General features: G+C 59.9%; 10 protein-coding genes across 10 annotated transcripts; 4 read left to right on the top strand and 6 right to left on the bottom strand.

Annotated features, from left to right (window-relative positions):
- Positions 1 to 219: 219 nt before the first annotated feature.
- VTJ83DRAFT_3184 (uncharacterized protein) lies at positions 220 to 667 on the bottom strand (the record flags this gene model as incomplete). The annotated part of the gene is made up of 4 exons (XM_071009534.1): positions 220 to 315; positions 391 to 467; positions 523 to 560; positions 627 to 667. The coding sequence occupies 4 exons, from the start codon at positions 665 to 667 to the stop codon at positions 220 to 222; spliced, it is 252 nt and encodes an 83-aa protein (XP_070867062.1).
- A 473-nt stretch (positions 668 to 1,140) lies between these two features.
- Positions 1,141 to 3,789, top strand: VTJ83DRAFT_3185 (uncharacterized protein; the record flags this gene model as incomplete). The annotated part of the gene is made up of 5 exons (XM_071009535.1): positions 1,141 to 1,503; positions 1,564 to 1,778; positions 1,829 to 2,162; positions 2,214 to 2,404; positions 2,457 to 3,789. 5 exons carry the CDS (start codon positions 1,141 to 1,143, stop codon positions 3,787 to 3,789), a joined length of 2,436 nt encoding a protein of 811 aa, XP_070867063.1.
- Positions 3,790 to 4,347: 558 nt separating this feature from the next.
- VTJ83DRAFT_3186 (uncharacterized protein) lies at positions 4,348 to 5,673 on the bottom strand (the record flags this gene model as incomplete). Its single annotated transcript, XM_071009536.1, has 3 exons — positions 4,348 to 5,285; positions 5,353 to 5,509; positions 5,575 to 5,673. 3 exons carry the CDS (start codon positions 5,671 to 5,673, stop codon positions 4,348 to 4,350), a joined length of 1,194 nt encoding a protein of 397 aa, XP_070867064.1.
- Positions 5,674 to 6,382: 709 nt separating this feature from the next.
- On the top strand, positions 6,383 to 7,273 carry VTJ83DRAFT_3187 (uncharacterized protein; the record flags this gene model as incomplete). The annotated part of the gene is made up of 5 exons (XM_071009537.1): positions 6,383 to 6,414; positions 6,500 to 6,622; positions 6,695 to 6,905; positions 6,967 to 7,092; positions 7,148 to 7,273. The coding sequence occupies 5 exons, from the start codon at positions 6,383 to 6,385 to the stop codon at positions 7,271 to 7,273; spliced, it is 618 nt and encodes a 205-aa protein (XP_070867065.1).
- Positions 7,274 to 7,857: 584 nt separating this feature from the next.
- On the bottom strand, positions 7,858 to 8,649 carry VTJ83DRAFT_3188 (uncharacterized protein; the record flags this gene model as incomplete). Its single annotated transcript, XM_071009538.1, has 1 exon — positions 7,858 to 8,649. One exon carries the CDS (start codon positions 8,647 to 8,649, stop codon positions 7,858 to 7,860), a length of 792 nt encoding a protein of 263 aa, XP_070867066.1.
- A 2,914-nt stretch (positions 8,650 to 11,563) lies between these two features.
- Positions 11,564 to 12,865, top strand: VTJ83DRAFT_3189 (uncharacterized protein; the record flags this gene model as incomplete). Its single annotated transcript, XM_071009539.1, has 4 exons — positions 11,564 to 11,758; positions 11,826 to 11,875; positions 11,977 to 12,100; positions 12,194 to 12,865. The coding sequence occupies 4 exons, from the start codon at positions 11,564 to 11,566 to the stop codon at positions 12,863 to 12,865; spliced, it is 1,041 nt and encodes a 346-aa protein (XP_070867067.1).
- Positions 12,866 to 13,569: 704 nt separating this feature from the next.
- Positions 13,570 to 14,483, bottom strand: VTJ83DRAFT_3190 (uncharacterized protein; the record flags this gene model as incomplete). The annotated part of the gene is made up of 2 exons (XM_071009541.1): positions 13,570 to 14,118; positions 14,304 to 14,483. 2 exons carry the CDS (start codon positions 14,481 to 14,483, stop codon positions 13,570 to 13,572), a joined length of 729 nt encoding a protein of 242 aa, XP_070867068.1.
- Positions 14,484 to 15,521: 1,038 nt separating this feature from the next.
- VTJ83DRAFT_3191 (uncharacterized protein) lies at positions 15,522 to 16,141 on the bottom strand (the record flags this gene model as incomplete). Its single annotated transcript, XM_071009542.1, has 3 exons — positions 15,522 to 15,680; positions 15,799 to 15,869; positions 15,955 to 16,141. The coding sequence occupies 3 exons, from the start codon at positions 16,139 to 16,141 to the stop codon at positions 15,522 to 15,524; spliced, it is 417 nt and encodes a 138-aa protein (XP_070867069.1).
- Positions 16,142 to 17,868: 1,727 nt separating this feature from the next.
- Positions 17,869 to 19,237, top strand: VTJ83DRAFT_3192 (uncharacterized protein; the record flags this gene model as incomplete). Its single annotated transcript, XM_071009543.1, has 2 exons — positions 17,869 to 18,170; positions 18,268 to 19,237. The coding sequence occupies 2 exons, from the start codon at positions 17,869 to 17,871 to the stop codon at positions 19,235 to 19,237; spliced, it is 1,272 nt and encodes a 423-aa protein (XP_070867070.1).
- A 2,214-nt stretch (positions 19,238 to 21,451) lies between these two features.
- On the bottom strand, positions 21,452 to 23,598 carry VTJ83DRAFT_3193 (uncharacterized protein; the record flags this gene model as incomplete). The annotated part of the gene is made up of 3 exons (XM_071009544.1): positions 21,452 to 22,243; positions 22,336 to 23,106; positions 23,587 to 23,598. The coding sequence occupies 3 exons, from the start codon at positions 23,596 to 23,598 to the stop codon at positions 21,452 to 21,454; spliced, it is 1,575 nt and encodes a 524-aa protein (XP_070867071.1).
- Positions 23,599 to 24,130: the final 532 nt, after the last annotated feature.

Below are 24,130 nucleotides of genomic sequence, written 5' to 3' on the forward strand. Positions count from 1 at the left end.
CGGGTCACGTCAAGCACAGAAGGAGGCCATGGATGGAAGTTAAAGATGGAAAAAAAACCCAGGATCCAAGGTACAGAAGGAGGAGATTTCCATAATGGTACAATGTAGTATACAGTCGTCTCTTGATCATGTGGTTTGCTGGCCTTTTCCCTGCGGAGCCGAGAAACATTAGCTGAGGAAAAAAGCGTACCGTGACCATGATGGCAAGCTGGCTTACAATCATTTCTTCTTCCCCATCAGAGCGGCATCGTTTTCTTTGTTGTCTTCCCGGGCCTCATCGAGAAGCTTGTCGATGCCCCGGTCCTTCAGCGCCCCCTGCGGTTTTGTCGTCTCAGTTTGCCGTCTCGCAAGCGGCGACCTCTGCCCGGCATGGGATGGCAGCGGGCTCACCTGAAGACATTTGCTGTACTCCTTGAACAGCCCTGCGCACTCGTTGTTGTCGGTGGTCCCTAGACCCCGGAGATATTCTGCGGCGATGTAAGCGTGCAAGGGAAACCCCAGACGCAAAGAGGTTGGACTCACTTTCGCTATACCATTTGAGAAAGCATGTGTCGTAACGTCTTGATAACGAGTTGTCGTTAGCACGCCGTGAACCTGGAGGCTGTGGAGAGGGGTGGCCAGCTCACTCCTTCACCTCGTTACATTCCGGCGCGAGGGATTGTGACATTTCGACGGTTGTATCAGAGTGTGGGGGCGCCGATGCACAGAGCAGCTCCGTCTGAAGGGAAGGGATCTGTGATGTGCTCCAACGACTCGGGTTGGGGCGGTTGGTCGATGCAGCAGACGAGGAACTGTCGGCTGGCTTGTCCGGGCTGTGTAAGTGGGAGGATTGACTTGCCAGAACTGACAGGGAACAGCAGGTTCGGCCGGCCTCTTTATCGATAGGAGGGACATGGTCCGGATAGCCGTGTGCTTCCGAAGAGGGCCAGAAAAGGCGTTGGGTTTCTTGCTCCGCTATTTGAACAGAGTCCCGCGCCTTGCCGCAGGCCAAGACAAAGCGGACCGCCAAAAAGTTGCGACTGCCCGGCTCTTTCGCTCATCTCTCGAGAAGCCCGGGGTTAGTGCATCGACGACAAACTCATGTGCTCTCGACTTGTCCACTGCCTGAGACCGATACGATACCCAGGCATTGGCGTCGCCATGGATTCTTCGCTCGAGTTCAAGCCGCTCCGGGATTCAGTCCATTCGTCGCTGATCGCCATCACCCGCTCCGTCAACACGCTTGCCAACGAGGACCTTGAGTTCCAGCGCACCGTCCATCCCTCCGTCTCGAAGCGCCTCGACAAGAACTCGCGTCGCCTGCTCCGCCTGGCTACCGGAGTGCTAAGGTCGGCTGCTGATCTCACCTCGCAGAGGAAAGTTCAGCTGGACGATGCGGACGACGTCGAGATCCAGTGGAGGGGGATCGTGGATGTGGTCGACTCGCTTCTCGAGAAGTCCGACACATGCCTGGACGAGTTCACTGGTCTGATCAAGCGGAAAGACGCTCCCGCCACCGAGTCGGTATGTGCGCCCGCGAGGTGCTTGCGTTGCCCGACCCCATGCTGACCACGATACTCCTAGGGCCGAGAGTCGAACCGGTCAAAGCTCTCCGCCACGAAGCAGCTCGGCTGGTCGCTGAAGCACGCGAACATCCTTAAGCCCCAGAAAGCCTTCGAGGTCAAGACGGACAACTTCGACACGGGTCCTTGGAAGCCTCCCCTCACGACCAAGCCCCATGGCCTGGTCCCGTTGGAGCAGAGCCTCGAGACATTCGTCGACCAGGATAACCACACTCAGTATGCAGCCCGGTTTCTAGCCTGGGCATACATTCGGCTGATCTGCGTAGATACAAGCATCCGTACGAGCACGAAATCACCAACATGCAGTACCCCTCGCATGTCTTCGAGAAACGCGACCCGATCCCCTACTCTCCCATGGATACGACCGAGGCGATCTGGGTCGATACCTACGAAGGCGTTTTGGAGATGCTTGAGGAGCTCAAGAAGGCGCCCGAGATCGCCGTCGATCTGGAACACCACGACTACCGGACGTATCGGGGTCTGCTGTCGTTGATGCAGATCAGCACGAGAGAGAAGGATTGGATAGTCGACACTCTGGTGCCATGGAGGCATAAGCTGGAGATCCTGAACGAAGTCTTCGCGGACCCAAAGATTGTCAAGGTACGTCGGACGGGACGGTGCACAGAGCGGCATGAGCATTGACCGGTTCAGGTTCTGCACGGCGCGTTCATGGATGCCGTCTGGCTCCAACGAGACCTTGGCCTGTACCTTGTCGGGCTTTTCGACACCTTCCACGCCAGCGACACCCTCAACTACCCGACCAAGAGCTTGGCGTTCCTGCTCAAGAGGTTTGTCGACTTCGACGCCGCGAAGCAGTACCAGCTGGCCGACTGGCGTATTCGGTACGTCATCATGTCTAGAACCCTCTCGGCACTCTGCTGACCCTTTCCACAGGCCTCTGCCCGAGGAGATGTTCTACTATGCTCGGTCCGATACCCACTACCTGCTCTATATTTACGACATGCTCCGGAATGAGCTGGTTGAGCTGGCCGCCAAGAACGCATCCGATGAAAGCCCCATCGAGCGCGTGCTCCGAAAATCCAGGGAGGTGGCCCTCTCGCGATATGAGAATCTCTGGTTTGACCCGGAGACGGGCGCGGGAAACCGGGGCTGGTTCAACTCGCTTCTCAAGTCATCGTCGCTTTACAACCGCGAGCAGTTCGCCGTCTACAAGGCGGTCTACAAGTGGCGGGACGACATCGCGCGCAAGGAGGACGAGAGCCCGACCTTCATCATGCCGGCGCAGATGCTCAACGACATTGCGCGCATCCTCCCCACTGATATGAAGGCGCTGTGGAGCCTGGTCGCGGCCAACGCCCGCGTGCTCAAGGGCCGCCTGGACGAGCTGTTCGAGGTCATCCAGGAAGCCCGCGTCAAGGGAGAGAACGGGCCCACCCTGCTGGAGTTCTTCAGCCGGCGCACGGCAGCCGCGCTGGAACCTTTTATCGGCTCCGTGGCCAGCACGGTCATTGCGCCGCGGGCGGAGGAGGCCCCGCCGCTTGCCCTCGTCGAGCTCAAGAGCGAGCAGTCGCAGCTGTGGGGAGACGTGGCGCTGAATTCGCGCCTGGATGGGACGGCAAAGAACCCCCCGCTCGACGACAGCTCCAGAATTCCCCTCTACACGTTTGACTTTGCCTCGGTCAAGGAGGAGCTCCCTGCGCCCGCCGCGCCGTCGCCGCCTTCGGAACCCGCAAAGCCTGCGGTCCGCGAAGAGGAGGCGTTTACCCTCAGAACCAAGAGGAAGCGCAAGGCCGACGAGGTTGACGACAGCGGACCGGCCGCGGCTCCCGAGCCTACGCTTGACAGCGTGGAGATGAAGGACGCGGCGGCTGCCGAGCAGCCCGGGGCCGGTGCGGAGGATCCAGAGGAAGCCGCCGACGCCGATGCCGACACCGCCGAGGTGGCGATATTGCAGAACCTCAGCAAGAAAGAAAAGCGCCGCCTCAGGCGCGAAGCGAAGAAAGCCAACACCCATTCCGAGGCCGCCGAAGAGGATGGCGAGGAGAAGGGAGAAGGCGAGGTGGAGGAGGAGGAGGAGCAGCCCTTCGACTACACCAAGGCCGCGTCGGTGCTGCGCGCCGCCGCGGAGAATGCTGCTCCTGCCGCCGATGGCAGTGGCAAGAAGGGGACGTTTGACCCGTACGTCAAGAGGACGAGCGACGCGCCGACGGGGGCAAGGAAGATGAATCACGTGCGGGCCGGGAGGACGGCCACCTTTAAGAAATGAAAAGGGTCTCCTGGAGGGAGGGCGGCGCGTGGCATCTAGGTTTTTTGAACGCTTTTTCTAGGAATGGGAGGTATGGGAAGGGCGGTATCTGCGTTTCCACTGCCTAGAACATTTGGTGTGCTTGTATGAAATGATGGGGTTAACTGGGGTTTCCGGTTTGTCTGGTGTCTTACATTTCATGATAGGGAGCCACATAACACTGCAGGGACAATCCATCCAGAATAGAAAAGGACAAAAAGCAAGATGTCGATTCGCTAAGGTACCTCTTTATCAGAGAGGGACGTTTGAAACCGATCTCAACAGTATTTCAAGCAAGAGGAAACCCCAGAGAACCGGCCAAGCCTTCGACAGACATTGGCGCGGTGAATAGACCACCCTACCTCGCCAACGATCTGTGAAAGCACAAGATACAGCACTCGTCGATGCGCCATGCGTAGAGAAACCAAACGATCGATAGATACAACCTGATAGTGCAAACCCCCCCATGAATCCCATTACCAACCGTCATCCCGATCCCGATACCATTCCCAACTCCGTGACGCTCATGCAGTCAAACAATCAAGCGGCCTCGGCAAGGCCAACGGTGTTGGCGCCCATGTCGTAGATCGAGTAGTACCTGCGCAGGAAGGCATCGCCCAGAATGGCGAGAGGACCAACGGGCTCGGGGAAGTCCATGCCCATGAAGGTCGAGATGCAGCTGTTGCTGCTGACCTCGAGAATGTAGTCGTAGGGGCCGAGGGTGAAGTTGTAGCCGGCCAGGTTGAAGGTAACGTCCTTCAGGGAGTCGCGCTTGCTGCAGTCGACGGTGTACTGGCCGGCATAGTTCTTCTTGGCGCCGAGCTGGGCGTTGAGCATCTCGGCCAGCTGGCTGGGCAGGGCGATCAGAGAGGTGCCGGTGTCGAGGATGACGCCGGTGTTCTCGAGCTCGGCCGTGTCATCGCCGTACGAGATGGCGTCAAAGTCAACCTCCCAGTAGGCCTTGCGGCGCAGCGGAATAGTGGTGATCTTGCCCTTGTACTTGGACTTGTCAACGCCGCCAAACGTGACCTCGGACTGGCCGCTGGTATCGGTGAGGTAGAAGGCAAAGACGGGCTCATCGACGAGCTTCTGCTGCACCATCTTGTAGAAGGGCGGCACGATCTTGTTGACCGAGATGGTGTCGTAGCCGAGACCCAGGATGCCGTCGAAGCGGCCAAAGGCGAAGGCAAGGCCGGGCTCGTTCGTCGCCTCGGCAAAGTCCTGCTCCTTGATGGTAATGTCGCCGATCGTCACGGTATCCTGGGAGACAAAGCCGCTCAGGCTACCGGAGCCATAGCGGATCTCGAAGGAGGTGCCGTTGGGCTTATACGTCGAAGAAGCCGAGGAATCGTACTTTTTGTGCAGGTAGCAAGCGATCGATCCGCACTCGACCGAGGGAACCCAGAGGTTGGAGCTGCCCGTGTCGAGAACCACCTTGAAGGTCTGCGGGGGGGTTCCGATGGTGATCTCGGAGAAGTCTGGGGTGGAACAAACAAGGTCAGGCCACTGCTACGACGAACGAGTCGGCCGTGGGGAGCGCCTTACACTGAGCATTCAGGAAGTTGGAGATGGGGACCGGGTGGTTCGCGTTGGCATCGGCCATCATGCCGTTGAACACGGCGCTGGCGTGGGACTCGCGAGGCCGCATGCCCATGTACTTTTGGCCGAGGTTCTGGAGCTGGGTGTTGATGGGGACCGATTCCTGCGCGACGTGAGCATGAGCAGCCGCCCGCGGTGACGACAACGATGGGTGCCAGGTCGACCTACCAGCTGCTCGGAGAGGGGAACCTTCTGAAGCTTCATCTTGTGCACGGCGCCCTGCGCAGTGCCGAGCAGGGCGGCGGCGGTCAACAGAGCGCTCTTCATGCTGGGCGACGGTGGCGGCGCGCGGATGGGCGGAAACGAAACGAATGAATGAGCGGAATGCGACGGGATGCAGTTCGATCCCCTATCGCGCACAAAGGTTGATGTAGTCAATAAACAGATGCGTTTTGCGGATGGAAAAGACTGTCCGGTCGGGGTGTGTTGATAGATGGGAAGAGGAGAGAGAGAGAGGAGAGAGAGGTTGGGGGAAACGGTCGAGGCGCCGAGGCGGAGATGACGAGGAGGTCAGGTGCGAGCCGTTCCTGCATTACGTATCGTGGCAGGGGTGCCAGGCCAGAGGGAACAGGGAAGGCTAGGCCGTTTTCAAAACAGACGGTGTCATGGCAGGCACCCATCCTCGCACGTGAGCGCTGCGTCACAGCCAACCGCTACCCTTGGCAGGCCACCATCGTGTCAGGCAGCGCAGGGTTCGGGTTCGGGTTGCTAGGAAACGGATGGCCCCGGGCCGCCGTGCAACCTGGAGGTCTGGGGTTCGGCGACGGCCCAACCACCCCACCAAGGTACCCCACATCCCGTCTTCACCTTGCTCACCGGGACGGGCAACCGGACCTACCTACCCCGCCATGAAATTTCGCCAGCTTCCCAGAGAAGCTCCCAGCTCGGACGACCCGACACCAAAGTCCCGTGATCCTCTGGGATCGACACTAGCTTGCCGTCGTCTTCTCCAAGCCATGTGAGAATTGCTTGCACAATGGCCAGCCAGGATAAACCCGAAGCGGCGAAGTAACCATCCTCATCCTCCATCCTCCACCGAGTCGGAACCACAACGACAGGACCTGATGCTCACCCCCCTGGCCTCTTGATATAGGGACGCGACGCCCTCCAACCCCCGCGGCATCCCCTACGCGCCGTTCGTCGACAAGGTCGAGGACTATGTCTCGTCGCGGGCCGATGTCGAGCCGACATTGCGGCGGTTCCAGGAGATGATCGCGTGGGTTCCCTCGCGCTCTCGGGAGCGGGCATAGCGGGCAGTTCGGCTGATGGGCGGATTGCGGCCTTCTAGGAAGTACCAGTTCATGGAGCAGAACCTACAGCGGAGGGTTGTGGGGTTGAAGGACAAGCTCCCCGACATCAAGAAGACGTTGGATACCGTCCGGTTCCTCAAGCTCAGGACGGACGATTCCGACCCGATCCCGACCACCTTCGAACTGAACGACACGCTCTACGCCAAGGCCGAAGTACCCCCCACCGACGAGGTGTACCTGTGGCTAGGGGTACGCTCCTCTCGCTCCCACGGCCCGAGCCACAACGCATCGAGACTGACCCATGCCCAAGGCCAACGTCATGCTAGCGTATCCGATCGACGAAGCCGAGTCGCTGCTTGAGTCCAAGCTCAAGGCGGCCCAGCAGAGCTTATCAAACTGCGAGGAAGACCTGGACTTTTTGCGAGAGCAGATCACGGTACGTGTTGGAGACATGGGCGGGGAGGGGGAGGCGTGCGTGCTAATTCTCGCAGACAATGGAGGTGGCAGTTGCCCGGGTATACAACTGGGATGTCGTGCAGAAGCGTAAGGAGAAGGAGGAGGAGGAGGAGAAGAGCAAGAGGGGTGGGAAGGGTGCCGAAGGATCCTCGGGAAGCTGATGCCCGGAGCTGGTCGCTGGGAATCTGACTTCATGCTCGACGACGATACAGTTAATGGCCAAGAACCGAACATGATTGATGACACCAACACCGCCCCAGGTCCACATGGCGTTGGCGGGAGAGCTGATCCCTCCTCGTCGGATTGTCCTGCGAACAGGCTTGATCGCGGCAGGAGACGGGTCAGAGAGGAGCTTGTTGCCAGCGCTGAGACGACATCATGCATACCTCCCCCTCTCCGTCATCCTGATCAAGGTTGGAGTGGCGTGGTCCTATATGTTAGGAGACGCAAGTCATGGTGCATTGGTGCGGCAAAGAAGACACTACCGATTTCCAACGGGCGCTTGCATCAGGAAACAACTCAGAGAACAAATCACTTTCTTCCAGCAGTGTCCTAACACACGACTGATTCTTGAGATAGGGGTCCTCGCCAGGAACGCGTCAGGGTACCACTGGTATGAAGTCACTTGGCCCCCCCCCCCCCCCTGTTACCCCTTGGTCCGTAGATGCCAGTGATAATCGGTGGTGTCTTTCTTGATGGACTACCGAACTGTTGCGTGTCTCCTGACAGTACTCTATGTACAACTTTAAGGGCACTTCTCCCCAGGATCAGCCTCTCCCTGAGTCGTCGCGACCGTAATCGCGTCAAAATACGCTTCGTACTCCCAGGTGACAGGCTTATTCCTGTCCTCCCCCTGCAGAGTCCTCCATTGAGGTGATCTGACGCCAAGGAGGAAATCGAACGAGTCTTTCTCCACGGGAAAGGTGCTGAGATCCTCCCCATTCAAGACCAGCTTTCCGTCAAGCCACACCTTGATGAACCCCTTGGCATCATCCCTCCAGTAAGCTCCGATGATGACTTTGTGCCAGACGCCGGCGGTGATGCGGCATTGGAGGTTGAACCATCTATCCTTCTCCTTGTCGTTCCACCCTGGACAAACACTCCCATACTTGACGGAGAGCTTGAGCTCACCACCTTCAACCCAGAGTGTGGTGCCGGGCGCATGGTGGTGACAGCCATACCCGTGCCTGCCACGGAAACGGGCGAGGGAGAAAGGATACGGCTCCGTAAAGTTCCAGTCCTTGCGCAGTTGGAAGGCAAAGCCGTAGTACTGCTCCTCGTTCTTCTTGGCGATGTCGTGAAGCTCGACTTCCGAGTGAAAGTAGTCGCTGGGGCCGAACGTCGGACAATAGACCTGCTTCATACGAAGACCAGGTTTGCCGTCGTAGTGGACCGTCTCGATCTCTTGGGTCTCGCCCTGCATGTTGTGTGTCTTGCTGTGCCATCCAGTCAGAGTTCCATTGTTATGGAAGAGAACCGTGGCGTGCGCGAGGGACAGAGTCGCGAGCGTTGACACCAACAGGTTGGTAACGGTCATGGTGAGCAACGAGCTTGAGAGCAACGAGTAAGGAGCGGTTGACTGTTTGAGAGCAACGAGCAAGAGATGGTTGACTGTTTGAGAGACGAGTGCGTTGTGCAGGTTGATGGCTTGGTAACTTCTAGACCGATTAGGGGCTTTGCTCGGACTTTATATCGTAAATTCATCTGTTGTGAAACTTGACCGCCTCGACAAACTCCTGACAAGCCGGTCCTCTCGGCCTTCGTAATGCCCACGTCCACATCGATCATCATGAGACATATGTCCACGAGATCACAATGTCAACCCCCTCTACTCAGGGATTGCCATTTACCGTTCTCCCACAGGGTTTCACTTCATCAGTCACAGCAACTTTCTTCTTACATCGGCCCATCTCTGGACCCATACCGGTGTAACATTCGACCAGGACGATAGAGACCAGAAAGAGAACAACAAGCCAGGGCTGGGCAGAGGGGAGGAGATGGGGACTCGGAACGTCTGAATTCTGCAGCGGGTTTTGCATTGCCTTCTCGATGTTTTCTACAGGAGCACATGCGCAGTCCCCTGACCAAGGGGACATGGTAATGAGTAGAAAGTTCTATTGAGCGTTCTCTGAGGTTCCTGAAGCGCAGATACTAGTATAGCTCAACTTCACCGACGCCGGATTCCCCTGGTTTCTACGACACGACCAGCGACCTATGTCTGTGTGAGAACCAGCCGAGTTCCTCTCGGCTCAGGAGTGGGCCGTCTTGTTGGCCGTTCCTGTATGTCTCGTGTGTCCTCGTGACATGGCGGCCACATTGATTGTTGTCATCATGATTCGAGCCACATCCGACAGACCAAGGACTCGGAGCACTCGCTGACCGGTGAGACTCAAAAGGAGGCTGGACGATTCTAAGGAGGTAGGTACCTAGAAGCAGAGGAGCCGAGTCAGCCATAGTAGGGACTTGAACATACTAGACCGGAAGCAACGGCAGTAATAAGCATGAAGACTTGAGCGGCGATCAACGCATAACAAAGACATTAGGTAGCAACCTGACTCGAAAATAGCAAGACTTGATCTATAGTAACGTAGGTACTATCCAGCGTGAAGTCAGGCAGTTCAGGAATGCCCCATGCATGGCAATAACAATACTCTGGTACAAGTCGGGTGCATCGCTTGATCGTAGCAGGTATGAGCCGAGCTTCTCCATTTCTTGCCAAGGAACTCCTCAAGGGAGTTCCAGATCGAGGAACTAGGCAGTACTATAGGTACACAGAGCCGGAGAAGTAGAAGCGGCAGAGACTACGCAGTATGAGATCTGTTCTTTGTCGTGGACATTGCGGTTGTTTCTCGGTGCTACCTTGCTGCGTATGTGGGATGTGTGTGTGTGCGGTTGCCTGATTAGGGAGGTAGTTAGTGATGGTGGGGATATGTCGAGCGGCGTCTCAGACCAGCGAGGTGCAGCTGACGTACACAGTACATACATACATTTTCTTCTCTATAACGCGTACAGGACTTATATTTCAATGAAGGCCAGTCTCCTTCTAATAACCAGGGAGTGACGAGTTATGGTCTGCATGTTCCGTTTGATTTGCAACCCGGTTGCTTGTCCCATCAAGTGCCACGTCGTTTATTGATTTCCATGTTGATTTGGGTTGCGCTCGACAGTCAGATCAGGAACTTTTGAGAAATTGATCCTTGGCGCCAGGCGCTCCCCAGCACCGGGCTCTTGTTCAATCTACGGTACTAAACGTAAACAAGCCTTCTCACACGTACACGTAGTTTGAGCGGTGGTAATGTCTCGATTCGTTTGGTATTTCCCAGCCCCCCCTTGTTCTGTCTTATTGGCTACACTTCTCTTGGCGGGGCCGTCCCGGCGCCTGGGGGCCAGGTGCTTTGGCCTGTTACACAGGAACTATAGGACACTGCCAGTCCTCAATCCAGGGGTGGCACGGGAGACTGGGCAGCGAAGAGAGGATCCCAGACTCGTGCGCAGAACACAGCAGCCCGGAGGACTTGACCATGCAGAGCCGAGAACGACCGTCAGCTTTGGAAACATTTCGCGTTCTGCTTACACTGAAGTGATGCCAAAATTGGCTGGTACCTTGGACAGCCCGGGCTGGTTTTCTTTGTACGAGAAAAAAAGACGGAAGAAGAAAAGAAAATAGGAAATACATAAGAGAGAGAGAGAGAGAGAGAGAGAGAGAGAGAGAGAGAGAGAGAGAGAGAGAGAGAGAGAGAGAGAAAAGAGAGAGAGTGGGAAGAAAGGAAACGCAACGGAAAGAAAAGGAGAGCCAGAAACACGAAATGAAGCAAGCCAAGAGAGCAGCAGCATTGATCCAGGTGGTTAACGTTAGCGTGAACTACCTATACTAGTAGTACACAGTACTATAAGTACGCGGTTTTGAAGCGTCGCTGGTGACAGGCCGGGGGGCTTGGCCGCGAGGGTCTGGCGTCGGGCCACCCACCGCCACTCCTGCTGGCGTGTTTTGCCCCCGCCAGCCTCGTCCGGTCTTGCAGACACCGCATCAGCGACCAAAATTCACCAACGCGGGGCCCCTTGACTTGTTCAGGCACTGTCATAGACCGGCGAAACGACCCGGGACGAACTCCAAATCCAAGAACCCACCCGTGGGGAACTCCGTTTCCCGACCCTTTTCGTCTTTTAGGCCCAGGGCGTTGCAAGTCGTCCGCCCCACAAGGCGCCGCACCCCAAACTCGATCTTTTCTCCTCTCTCCTACGGTGTTGGTCTTAGCGGGGTACTTTAGCCCAATCATTCCCAACAGGCACCACAAGCGACAACCACCACCGCCGCCGCTGCCACCGCCACCACCACCACCACCACCACCACCACCACCACAACAACAACAACAACAACAACAACAACAACAACAAACCATCTCCATCATCCGCGTCCCTATCCGCCCACCTTTTTTGCACCACCAGCCACAATGGCCGCCGAACCCGCCCCCGCGCCCCTGGAGACCGATCCCAAGTACGATGATTACGACTATCCGACGACGGCTCCGGTCCCCGCGAATGGGCACCCCGGCTACCTGACCCCGGGGCAGCAGGCCCAGGTCTTCCAGCTGCGGATGCTCCTGGAGGCCGAGGGGTACAAGGAGCGTCTCGATACCCTCACGCTGGTACGCCCGGACGATTCCCCCGAGATACCGAGCGAGGATGGGGAATCGGGCTGACACGGAAACGTAGCTGCGGTTCCTGCGCGCACGCAAGTTCGATGTCAACCTCTCCAAGCAGATGTAAGCCGAGAACCCCCCCCCCCCCCCCCTCGCTGGGGCCGAGCGTGGCGCGCGCAGCCGTGTTGCCTGATGTGGTTTACGCGTTGTTGACGACCCCGCAGGTTCATCGACTGCGAGAAGTGGCGGCAGGAGATCAAGCTCGATGAGATCCTGCCGACGTGGGAGTATCCCGAGAAGGAGGAGGTTTTCAAGTACTACCCGCAGTACTATCACAAGACCGACAAGGTAGGACCCATGATTTCCACCCCATCTTTCCGGCACCGGCGCCGCGGCAAACGAAACCACGCTGACGAGCCCCCTTTTCTCTTTGCCCCTCAGGACGGCCGACCGGTCTACATCGAGCAGCTCGGCAACATCGACCTCGCGGCCATGTACAAGATCACGACGCCGGAGCGCATGCTGACGAACCTCGCGATCGAGTACGAGCGGGTGGCGGACCCGCGGCTGCCGGCGTGCAGCCGCAAGGCCGGCGTGCTTCTCGAGACGTGCTGCACCATTATGGACATGAGCGGCGTGGGCCTCTCCAAGGCGTCCCAGGTCTACTCGTACGTCAAGTCCGTCAGCGCCCTCAGCCAGAACTACTACCCGGAGCGCCTCGGCCGCCTGTACATCATCAACGCCCCGTGGGGGTTCGGCGCCGTGTGGAACATGATCAAGGGCTGGCTTGATCCCGTCACGGTCCAGAAGATCCACGTCCTCGGTAGCGGGTACCAGAAGCAGCTGCTCGCCCAGGTGCCCGCCGAGAACCTCCCCAAGCAGCTCGGCGGCACCTGCGAGTGCCCCGGCGGCTGCCAGCTGAGCGATGCCGGGCCGTGGCGCGAGCCCGAGTGGACCCGGCCGGCCAAGTGGGAGAAGAAGAAGGAGGACGCCGCCATCGTGGCGACGCCGGCCGAGATCAAGGAAAACCCGGAGGCCGCCCAAGGTGCGGCTGCCGCTCCCGCCCCCGCCGAGGCCGAGGTCGCCGCCGCTCCCGCCCCTGCCGCCGCGTAGGGGGCGAGGAAAGTCGGGCGCGGGGAAGGCTGTGCTGTGGGCGCTTGCGGGCGGACGCGCTCGGGTTCGGGAGAGGGGAGGGCCCTGTCGGGGGGACACAGAGTACCATAGACGGAGCAATCTGCGGCGATGGCGTTGCCGCCAGTTGCCGCCAGCCGCCGCTTGATGTACATGTTTTCCATCCTGCCAATGCTTGCCTTGCCTATGCATGCGTGCGTGTGTGCGCTCCATGGACCGCTTGCTTCTCTCGTTTCTTTCCTCTTCTTCCACTCTTTCCGCTTTCGCTCTCACTTGTGCGACTGCCGTTGGTTGTGTTCTGCCTTGGCCGAGTCCCAACGCGCTCGGTTTCATTAGGAATGCCGTACAACTTGTCCATGTGTTAACAGTGCTTGACGGTGGGCGGTCGTAACAAGGCCTCTTTTCTTTTAATATTATTATCTTGAACCTGTTGCTTGCACATCGAGATGTATCAAAAGGGCCGCTTGCCCGTTTCCTCGGCCAGAGCGTCATTACCGAGGTCTCCAAGAGATGAACCGACAGACACCCCCATACGCCAGAACGCCGGCCCAAACGTCGCCCTTTACGAATCCAGACCCGGCCAGCCGGCCAGCCAGCCATTGACCCTTTTGTTTTCTTCTCCCCCCCCCCCCCCCCCCCAGCTTCGCCCACCCACCCTTTCCAATTCTTCCAGCGCCGCATTGCTTTCACTTCCCTTCCTCCTCCCCCATGACATACCCCGCCGCGCCCCTCGCCCTCTCCATCTTGGCCCTCGCCGCCGGCATCTCCGTCTTGAGCCGGCCGAGCCCCTCGACCGCCTCGACGAACCTCTTTTCGATCTCGGCCTGCCTCTCCAGGGCGCCCATCCCCTCGAGCGCCCGCCTCCCCGCCGCCGCGCCCTCCTCCTCGAGCCTCCGCTCCAGCGCCGCCAGCCCCGCGTCGTCGTCGGCCAGCGCGGCGGACGACTCGTCGGCCCACCGGGACGAGGTGGCCCGCGGCGCGCGCCTCTTGAGGGCGGCGATGCTGCGCAGCAGGTCTTCCTCTTCCGAGATGAGCTGCTCGATGCGGTCGCGCTTGCGGGGGTCGAAGGGCTCGTACTCGTACCGGACCTCGGGCTGCGAGGGGTGGGCCGAGGCGTGGGAGGCGGCGCCGGAGCTGGTGTGGAAGTTGGGCGGGAGGAAGGAGGCGATGTTGGTCACCGGGAGGCCGTTGATGGTGAGGTTGGGAGCGGCGAGGGTGAAGGTTTGGAGGATGTACTGTTGTTGTATGAAGAAGAGGGAGGAGGGGTTTTAGCCTTTGTGTCATCTCTCGCTTTGTGTGTCTGTCTGTGTGTGTTTGTGGAGAGAGAAGGGGGGGGGGGGGGAGGCGGATGGGATCGGGTTTCGTGACAAGAGGGGCCGAAACAACAACAAAAAAAAAAAAAAAAGAAAAAAACACGCACGTCATTGACCAGCTCTTCGATCCTGTTGCGCAGCTCGTCTTCTTGTCCGCCTAGCTGGTCGTCGACGGGCGGGAAGGCGGCGTTGATGCTGTCGGCGGCGGCTTTTCGCACATTGTCGATCAGGTACGTGAGGTCCTCGGGGGCTTGTAGCTCGATGCGCCGCTGTGTTTGCGCGTCCATGTCGGCGGTGAAATGTGCAAGGGAACCCGGCGTTGAGATGGAGTGCCTCAAGGGAGGGGAAATTCACCCGTGATGGCGGTGCTGTCGGAAGGTCTGCGGCGCTTGGGACGCCCGGCTGCCGCGACTCTCTCGCGATGCGACGGCCGGCCTTATCGATAACCCTCCGGCAGTCGCGGTAAACAAACCCGATAACGACGTCGGGTTGCAGCCCCACTCGGGCCCCGCCTTCTTCATACTATACCGCGTAGTGTACTGCGTACTGCGTGCTAACTAACCTGCAGTCTTCAGCGGTCGGTTGGGCCCGCACGGTGTGGGGCTCATGCGCCAGCGGCTGTGGCCCCGACGTTGCAGCCCAGCGGCCGCCTTAATACAAGAACCATCCATGTCGCCTCCTTCGGAGCACTTCGGAACGGACCAGAGATGCGGGTGATCGTTTTCTGAAGCCGTGGAGATAGGATCGGGAGGCGTCATCCAAGCCCGGTTCATCGCATCGCAGGGCCGGTTTCCATCTAGCAGCACATCAGAGAGGTTTGAGTAATGTACTAGTTATGTGTAGAACATGAGTGGGCTATCCTCGCTGACACCCCACCACCTCGGACGGCACCATGTCACCCAGTCGGCTGTGTTATTCCATCATGATGCTGCATGTAACTCCCATAGAAAACAAGTACAAAGAAAAGCCAAGGCACCGCCGCACAACGTTTCCTTCCTCCAAGACGCCGAGTCAACCATGAGGTGTACACTACGCTCCGCAGCAGGCTCTCGACGAGCAAGGCCGCCGCCGTTGAGGAGGTGGTGCCCCCGAAACAACCGAAAACCAACCGTGTGTGAATAGCAAAGCTCCCAAACCCTCCAACTCCCAAGTATACAACAGACCGTTTGCCCATACTGGTAAAATGTTCACGACTCCTTCGATACCGTGCCGCGCGCCGATGTTGAAAGCATCCCTGCGTCAGTCTAGAGATAACCCGGACTGTAAATGTACACGTGCACCAACACGCACGCTTGCTCCGCCATGCCGCCCGCCGGGCGTTTCGCTTATTGCGGAAGCATCTTCTTGATCTCCTCATCGGTCAGGAAGATCTCGTGGACGGGGTCGCGGATCTGCTCGATAGGGACATAGTCGTAGTCGCAGTAGGACGGCACAAAGATCTCGGGGTTCCAGACGAAGCCCTGGCCGGAGGAGAGGTAGGTGACCTGACGATGCGACGTTAGCGATAAGCCATAGAATACTAAGGCCGGGCCGAAGGCCGGGCCGACGGCCAACGGTGCGCGATAAGATAGCGCCCTATCGCCGGCGGGGAAGGAAGCTTACCAGTCGCATGGGGCCGTCGTGATCGTCGCCGATCTTGATGGTGGTGCTTTCCTGGTGGGCGAACGCCGAGCCTGGGAAGAACCCGACGTGTTAGCCAGAGTCGATCATCGCCAAGGGGAGGGGGGTTTGTCGCGGTCGGGGATCGGGGCCACCCACTCAGCAGGCTTGGCCGCCTGTTATGCAGCAGCTTTTGCTTCTGCGAAGCCCGCGATGGCGACGCCGGAGAAGGACCGGGGGAGCCCGGGGAGCTTGAATAGGACGACGACGGCGAGGCTCCGGCATCAGGCTGGGTAGCCCGATGGCGCTGCTCGGGAATGGTGATGGTGGCGGACATGTTCTCCATGGCTAGGTTGGGTACCGCTGATAGACGGGCGTTGGGTTTGGTGGCGTATGTTTTCCGACGGTGTATTCTGTGCGTTCTCCGCGCGAGTGGTGGTGCGGGGGAGATGACGGGGCTGGAGGTGAAGCTGTCTAGACCGCCGCTACTGCTGCCAAAAAGACGTGCAGAGGCGCCGGGGAGGAAGAGACCATAAAAGCGAAAATGGGCCGAAAAAAAAAACGGAGAAAGGACAGCGAAATGCGAAATACGACCGGAAAGAGGCGTGGAGGGAAAAAGGGATTCAGTGCAGACTCCACGAGACGAAGGCGAGGACGGAGGATGAAGATGACTGATGACGGGGAGCGACGAGGTCCAGGCGTTCCAGTCACTGACTTAAAGATGGCCAGGTGGAGCTGCAAGCAGGAGGATGAATGGATGGATGGACCGGGAAGGCAACCAACAAAGTGAGGCCCGGTCGGCCATGAATGGAGGGGGGAGGGGGGGGGGAGAGGGGGCGGACTGTGATTCATACGGTACGGCCAGGACAGGCGGGCAATCAGACAAGGCGGGCAGTCAGCCGTTGCGGTCCTCGGGGCCAACCACAGCCGCGGATCACCAATCCATGGCTTCCCGCCTGTCGCATTTCGACCTGGAACGAACCACATGGCATTTGCCCCGCGTAGGGCTTTGTCTTGAGGTTGGGCCTTTCTGCGGCTTGGAGAAGATGCGTGGCTGCAATCACCATTCAGCGTTCCTGACTGCCGCGACGAGGGGTGGCATCCTCCTCCATTTCGTGATCTACGGTCGGGTGTACTGACCGGAACCCATGTTGTCGCGGCGGCAGCGCCCGCATTGTCGCACCATGTGCGAGTTACAGAGGAGATGCTGAAGATAACATGGCCTCGCCCGAGCCAGCAACGTGGGATGGATTGGCCCCCGAACGGGCGGGGCTTGGCCATCAAGGTTCGGTAGTGACGCTATCCGTCGCTTCCATTTCGCGGCTGCCATCCCGCGGCACCCGGTCTCTCTGCGTCCAGGGCGGAGCCTGCGAGCGAGAGACGAGGCCGGTCCGGAGACGCCGGCGTGTCTGCAGAGCGTTGGCGCTTTGGCGATGCCGTATCGGCCTCCCCTGGGAGTTTTGGGTGTCATACCAACGGCATCATTTCAATGTCTTCGACACCGCTGATGCAAGGCGGGATGACTCGCACAGTATGCGGGGTCAAGCGAGACACTGTAAGACACCAGTCAGCTGGGCGCGGGGGGGGGGCCAGGTTAGGCCCGGTTGGGGTCAAACGGACCCACCCGTCGGTCAAGTGGGCCTGAGCTGGGGAAAAGTGCAGACGGGGAAGCACAGGCCATCGGCGAGCGCCTCACCTTGTTTACCCGGGTTCACCTTGGAGGTGGTGGAGGTCCACTCGCCGCTTCAGCCCCCTCGCCAAGACTTGGAACGGCAGGTGGGTCAGCCTCAGGCAGGCTCCGAACCAAATGACGACTTGACCAACACCAAGGCGAAAGAGGCAAAAGAACATCCACGAAACACTTCCAGGCCACACAACCCCCATCACTTCCCACCCAACCCCGCGTCACCGCACAACGCCTGGGACTCGCAGACTCAGGCATTTCCCACGAGCCAACATCCCGCCCAACGAAAGCCTTACCCCTCCACTGTTGGTTGAACCGGCAACCGTCGCCTTTCGTTCCGAGTCCCTTCCCGTCTCGACCCTGCCACAAGAGCTTCCCCATCCGCCAACATGGGCGACGTCCTGGTCGAGAACAACAGTGCGGCAAACCATGCCCCGCCAGCCAAGAAGACGACGCCCTCGATCATTCCCAGCATTGAAAACTTTGAGGGGGCGTCAACAGAAAACGGCGACGAGTATGCCACCCTCAAGCGGCTGCAACGCCAGCTCGAGTACATCCAGCTTCAGGAAGAGTACATCAAGGACGAGCAAAGGAGCCTGAAACGGGAACTGGTCCGCGCCCAGGAGGAGATCAAGCGCATCCAGAGCGTCCCTCTCGTCATCGGCCAGTTCATGGAGGCCATCGACCAAAAGTAAGCCATGCCGGCGTGCCCGTCCCCCACCTCCCCCCCCCCCCCCCCCTTCCCCGGCTGCTTGGCATCGTTTGGCTGACGGCGTTGTCGTGCCCAGCACCGGCATCGTCCAGTCGAGCACCGGGTCCAACTACGTCGTCCGCATCCTCTCAACGCTAGACCGCGAGCTTCTCAAGCCATCCTCCTCGGTGGCCCTTCACCGCCACTCCAATGCCCTCGTCGACATCCTGCCGCCCGAAGCCGACTCCTCCATCGCCATGCTCACGGCCGAGGAGAAGCCCGACGTCACGTACGCCGACGTCGGCGGCCTGGACATGCAGAAGCAAGAAATCCGCGAGGCCGTCGAGCTTCCCCTGACCCACTTTGACCTCTACAAGCAGATCGGCATCGATCCTCCGCGCGGCGTGCTGCTGTACGGCCCTCCCGGCACAGGCAAGACCATGCTCGTCAAGGCCGTGGCCAACTCGACGACGGCCAACTTCATCCGCGTCGTCGGCTCCGAGTTTGTGCAAAAGTACCTTGGCGAGGGCCCCCGCATGGTTCGCGACGTGTTCCGCATGGCCCGCGAGAACGCGCCGGCCATCATCTTCATCGACGAGATCGACGCCATCGCCACCAAGCGCTTCGACGCCCAGACGGGCGCCGACCGCGAGGTGCAGCGCATCCTGCTCGAGCTCCTCAACCAGATGGACGGCTTCGACCAGACCTCCAACGTCAAGGTCATCATGGCCACCAACCGCGCCGACACCCTCGACCCGGCCCTGCTGCGTCCCGGACGTCTGGACCGCAAGATCGAGTTCCCCAGCCTGCGCGACCGCCGCGAGCGACGCCTCATCTTCACGACCATCGCCAGCAAGATGAGCCTCGCCCCCGAGGTGGACCTTGACAGCCTCATCTGCCGCAACGACCCCCTCAGCGGCGCCGTCATCGCCGCCATCATGCAGGAGGCCGGCCTGCGCGCCGTCCGCAAGAACCGCTACCAGATCATCCAGTCGGACCTCGAGGATGCCTACAGCAGCCAGGTCAAGGGCACCACCGACGAGAACAAGTTTGACTTTTACAAATAGTCGCCGGCCGGCCGTGGAGAGGAAGAGGAAGAGGAGGAGACGGGCCAGCCCGGCCGGGACTCGGGGGAATCAGGGCCGAGCTCGCGGCAGGCCAAGGCCCCGGCGATGCGGCTTGGTGCCGGCGTCACGGCGTACCGTTGCGTGTAGGATAGCTGCGTGTAGCTAGCCGCCATAGAACCACACAACCTGCAGCTACGTCGGTTTCAAGCAATCGTGATGGATTTCCCAGCTGGATCGAGCTGTTGCCGAGAGAACTTTGCTCTACGGGGGAGCCCGACCTCGTCATGCCTCGGTCAGCATCGGGGGGGGGGGGGGGGGGGGGGGTGCCCTGGCATCGTGTTGGAGCAGAAGAGCCCTGCTTCATGACTGCCTTGTCCCAGCTTCCTGCCCAAGCAACTCACCCCGACCCCGGCTCAACCTGGTAATTATCCCATGGAATTGTACACAGCGTTCTTCAAGCTTCAAGCAAGGTTGCCAAAGATACCGACGCCACCCATCTAGCACGCGATCCTACCCTTTTTTTTCTTCTTGCTCGTGTCCTTCGTTCCTCTCCACGTGCCGGTTGGCAACAACGAGGCAACGAGTTGGGCCTCACCTACACGCTCCGAGGTCCCCCGGCCTCGAGCATTCTCATCAATCTCGTCGCCCTCGCGGTTCGTAGAATTCACTACTCGCCCTCCGCCGGAATGACTTTGCATGGATCCATCGATTCGGTGCCTGTCCTTGGCGGACGGGGTAGTACAGGACAAGAAGAGAAAGGAGAAACGAGAGGGGTCGAGAAAAAGGATGAGTATTACGCGAGGGGGTATGAGTAAAGACAGACGACATGCATGTGCTGTTTGAGCAAGGCAAGGCCAGGCGAGTCGAGCGGGTGGTGCCGAGGGAAAGGCGAGGCTGAAACCCTGCTGCCACTATTATCGATCCGTCATGGTTACAGCCATTTATTGGGAGAGAGAGTGGCATCAGGGCATCAGGGACTGGCCGGCAGTAGGAGGGGGGGGGGAATGGGGAAGGAAAAGGGAGGGGGTTGGGCATTTCCATCATGATCATGATCATCATGATGATCATCATCAGAAAGAGCTTCTTTCTTCCACATCTTTCCCTTCCCCTTCCATGATTGCGTCCCCCTTGGCCTTGTACGCATACCTAACACACCTATTCCAACCGCCGACACCTCAAACTCTCCTCCACACCCATGACAGCCACACAAATCACGAGCAAGCCATACGTGGTCACAACTAGACCGGGTATATCCTCCTCCTCCTCTTCATCATCTTCTTCTCCCTCCTCGCTGTCCTTCTCCTCGTCGTCCTTCTCCTCGCTCCCTCCCTGCGGCTACACCCCTTCGCTCCATCCCCTCCCACCCGCGTATCCTCAGGAAAAGCGTTGAAGCAAATAATACATGGAAAACACAAGCGACGAATCCAAATAGAACTTGAAAAAAAAAAAAAAAAAAACAAGAGATTCCTCCTTATCCTTCTAAACAGATACCCAAACAGTCCTACCCGGCCGCCTTACCTGTCTAAACCCAGTGTATTAAACAATAAAAAAACAAACTCGACAAAGAATCGTTCGTGCGCGCGCGCGCGCGCGCTACGTTTGTCGTACCTCTTCCCCCCCCTACCTCTCTCTCCTCTCCACCCTTTTCTCGCTCCGGAGTGGGAGAGAGCGAGAGAGAGAGAGAAAGGGCCGGGAAGCAAGGAGGAGAAGGGGGAGGGGATGGCGGCGGCGGTGGAGAGAGAGGGAGAGAGAGCCATGGTCTTAGGTCGGATTTTCCGGTGTTGTTTGCCAGTCTGCCCTGCTGCTGGCCTGTCTGCTGGCCTGCCTGCTTGCCTGATGGGATGGGATGGAGAAGAAAAAAAAGAAATCATGCACCCCGGACGTCTCTCCGCCACCGCTGTCGTGTCTGTGTGTATCTGTGTGTATCATGTTGGTGTGTGTGTGTGTGTGTGTGTGTGGTGGTAATGGTAGGATGATGGCTCGTCAATCATCGGTGTGTGGTAGGTGTGTTGGTTTCGTCGATTCATCAATTCCGTTTGGGCGCGTCTTTCCCGTCACGAAGGAAGCCGAGATGAAAGAGGTCGTATCAAGGGGGGCCGTTCGGCGTGTCGCAAAGCGCCGGCGTGGTCCCGATTTGCGATGGGATTTGTCCACCGCCTCGAGATGGGAGGAGGAAAAACAAACCAACTCTTTCCCCCTCCCCGGGTCTTCTTTTCAAGACCCAACCACCACCCCAATCTCCAGCAAGAGCCTCACAAACTGCGCGTGCAGCTGGATGAAAAAGTCGGGCAGCCCCACCAGCTCGGCCAGGCCTCGCTGCTTGAGGTGCGACGGGACGCCGGCGCCGCCGAACCCTCCGCCGCCCATGCGCCTCAGCAACCCGCCGCCGCCCGTGAGGAAGCTGCTCGCGCCGCCGCCGCCGCCGCCGCCGTTGCTGGTCCCGGACAACGGCCCCTGCTGCGCGTGGCTGCTGCTGCTCACGCTGGCGGCTTCCGACTGGTAGCTCGTCCCGAACCCGGACGCGGACGCGGAGGGAGCCGCAGCGCCCCCTGGTTGCTCGTGGTGCTGCTGCTGGTGCTGCTGGTGCTGCTGCTGCGCGTTCCTGGCCAGCCTCTCGGCCTCCACCTCGGCCAGCTCCTGGATCCAACCGGCCAGGTCCCGGAACGCCGCCGACAGGAAGGAAAACGTCTTGACCGCCGTGGCCTCGGGGTAGGTGCTCAGCGCGAGGAAGGCGTAGACGCGCTTGTGGCCCCGGGCGTGCACGTCCGGGACGCGGAAGATGTAGGCGGTCGTGTACCCGACCTTTTTGTCGCCAAAGAAGATGGAGCCGCCCGAGGCGGCGGCGCCGACGCTGTGGGTGGTGACGAAGGAGCCCGAGGACGACGGCGGGGAGGTGGTCGCGGCGGCGGCCCCGGCCCCGCCGGACGGGGGGAGGAGGATCGGGGTGGGCATCGCTCCGCCGGCCCCGGGCCCGGCCCGGCCCCGGCGGCGGCGGCGGCGGCGGCGCTGCCCCCGGGAGGGGAGACGACGGCGGCTGCGGTGGCGGGGGTGCGCGGGAGGGTCTCGAGGGAGAGGGTGCGCAGGCAAGAGGCGCGGACGAGGGAGAAGGAGGACGGGGTGAGGGGTTCGTGGGTGGAGGTGTAGTCGAGGAAGTGCATGTGGGAGTTGGCGTTGGCGGCGACGGAGCTGGCGCTGGAGCGGGAGGTGATGGAGAGGGCGGTGCCGGTGCGGCGGTGGGACGGGCGCGAGCGGGCGGTGGATTCGTCGTCGGAGGGGGCCGAGGAAGAGGACTGCGACAGGGGCGGCGAGGCGGCGGCGGCGTCGATGCCGGTGAAGACGCGGGCGCACGGCGCGCGCGTGCGGAGGGTGGGTCCGCGGTCGGGGAGGGGGTTGAGGAGCGCGTCGCCGCCGGCTTCCTGGCTCTTGGGGATGGTGAGGGCGCAGTTTTCGCAGGGGCCGGCGCGGCGCGTCACGTAGTCGTCGTAGGTCCTTCGGAAGCCCGAGTCTTGCCTCGACGGTTTCGGGTGGGCGCCGGCGCCGTGGGAGAGCCGCGGGCTTTGCGGAGGGGTCTCGATGGCCGAGTCGTTCCCGGCGGCGCGCCGGAGGGAGCCGCGGTGGGCCTGGGCCTCTTCGGACGACGAAGCTCGCTGCGACGCCGAGGCGAAATCGAGGCGGCCGAGCGCCTCGGTGATGTTGGCAGCGTGGGCGGCATCGCCCGAGGTGGGCGCCCGGGGACGGGGGGGTTTGTCGCCGACGCTGGAGCCATCGGTGGAGGCATCGTCGCAACAGATGCTACAGGGAACGGGCAGGCCCTCCGTGACCATCAAGGGCGTCGGCCCGTGAAGGTCGCAGTAGTGGGCCAAGCAGAGCTGGAGCGGGCAGGTTAGCATCGTGGTCGTGATGCCCTATGCAGGCTCTCTGGCGAGCACGAAGGCGACGCATGGTGGTGTGGTGGGAGGAGAGTGGGAGAGCCGTAAATGGGGGGTTCGGAAGGGATGGAGGGAGGCAGTGTAAGCCAGCGAGAACAATGGACGTAAAGTCCAGACCCCGCTGACGCATTCCATTGGAGCGGAACGGCAAACAAGCACGTGGGAGTTCTTTTTGCACAAGGGCCGAGACAGGGCGGGTGGTGAGGCTGGAAAAAGGGGGGGGGGAGGGGAGGGGAGGGGTTTGCATTGGATATGCACGACAAGGGCCCGTGGTGGGGCTGATCTCGGTCTGTCTCTTGTCTCCCGTTTTCCTGAACCAGTCGCGGTCGCATGACGGAGAGGAAGAAGGAGGGGGAGGGGAAGAGGGGAGGGCGGGGGAGGGGGCTTGCCAGGGCCGGACAGGGCAAAGGAAAGACTTACAATCGACGTCATGATCCAGCCTCGACCTTATCGATTCGTCATGGCCTTTGCGAGGGCTGGCGATGGGCAAAGGGGGGTTGAGAGAGAGAGAGAGAGATAGATAGAGAGAGGCCGTTGGGTCAGGACAGCCTCAAGTGGCAATGGTGGTGTGTGTCCGGTGGAGGGTGTGTATGTGTGTGTGCGTGTGCGTGTGTGTGTGTGTGTTGCGTGCCCGTGGTGATGACGAGTGGCGCAAGCTCCCGAAACACGGCGTGCAAGGGAGGCAAACGAGAACGAGAAGGGGGCAGAGGAAAGGGTGAGATGGAGGGAGAGAGAGAGAGGGAGAAACAAAAAAAAAAAGGACGGCGAGCAGGTAGACGGCGTGTTGTTCCGGGATGTCCGAGGTCGATCGAGCTGGGGGATGTTTTGACGCATGTGCAAAAAAAAAAAATGGAGTATTAGAGACGACAACGACAACGACAATGACAACGACGACGACCTGGGGAAACGCCACTGATGTCCTAGCTCGGGGCTCTCCGTTGATCGTCTCGGGGAGTGGGATCTG

Source organism: Remersonia thermophila, chromosome 3 (genome assembly GCF_042764415.1).
Source record: "Remersonia thermophila strain ATCC 22073 chromosome 3, whole genome shotgun sequence".
Taxonomy (NCBI): Eukaryota; Fungi; Ascomycota; class Sordariomycetes; order Sordariales; family Chaetomiaceae; genus Remersonia; species Remersonia thermophila.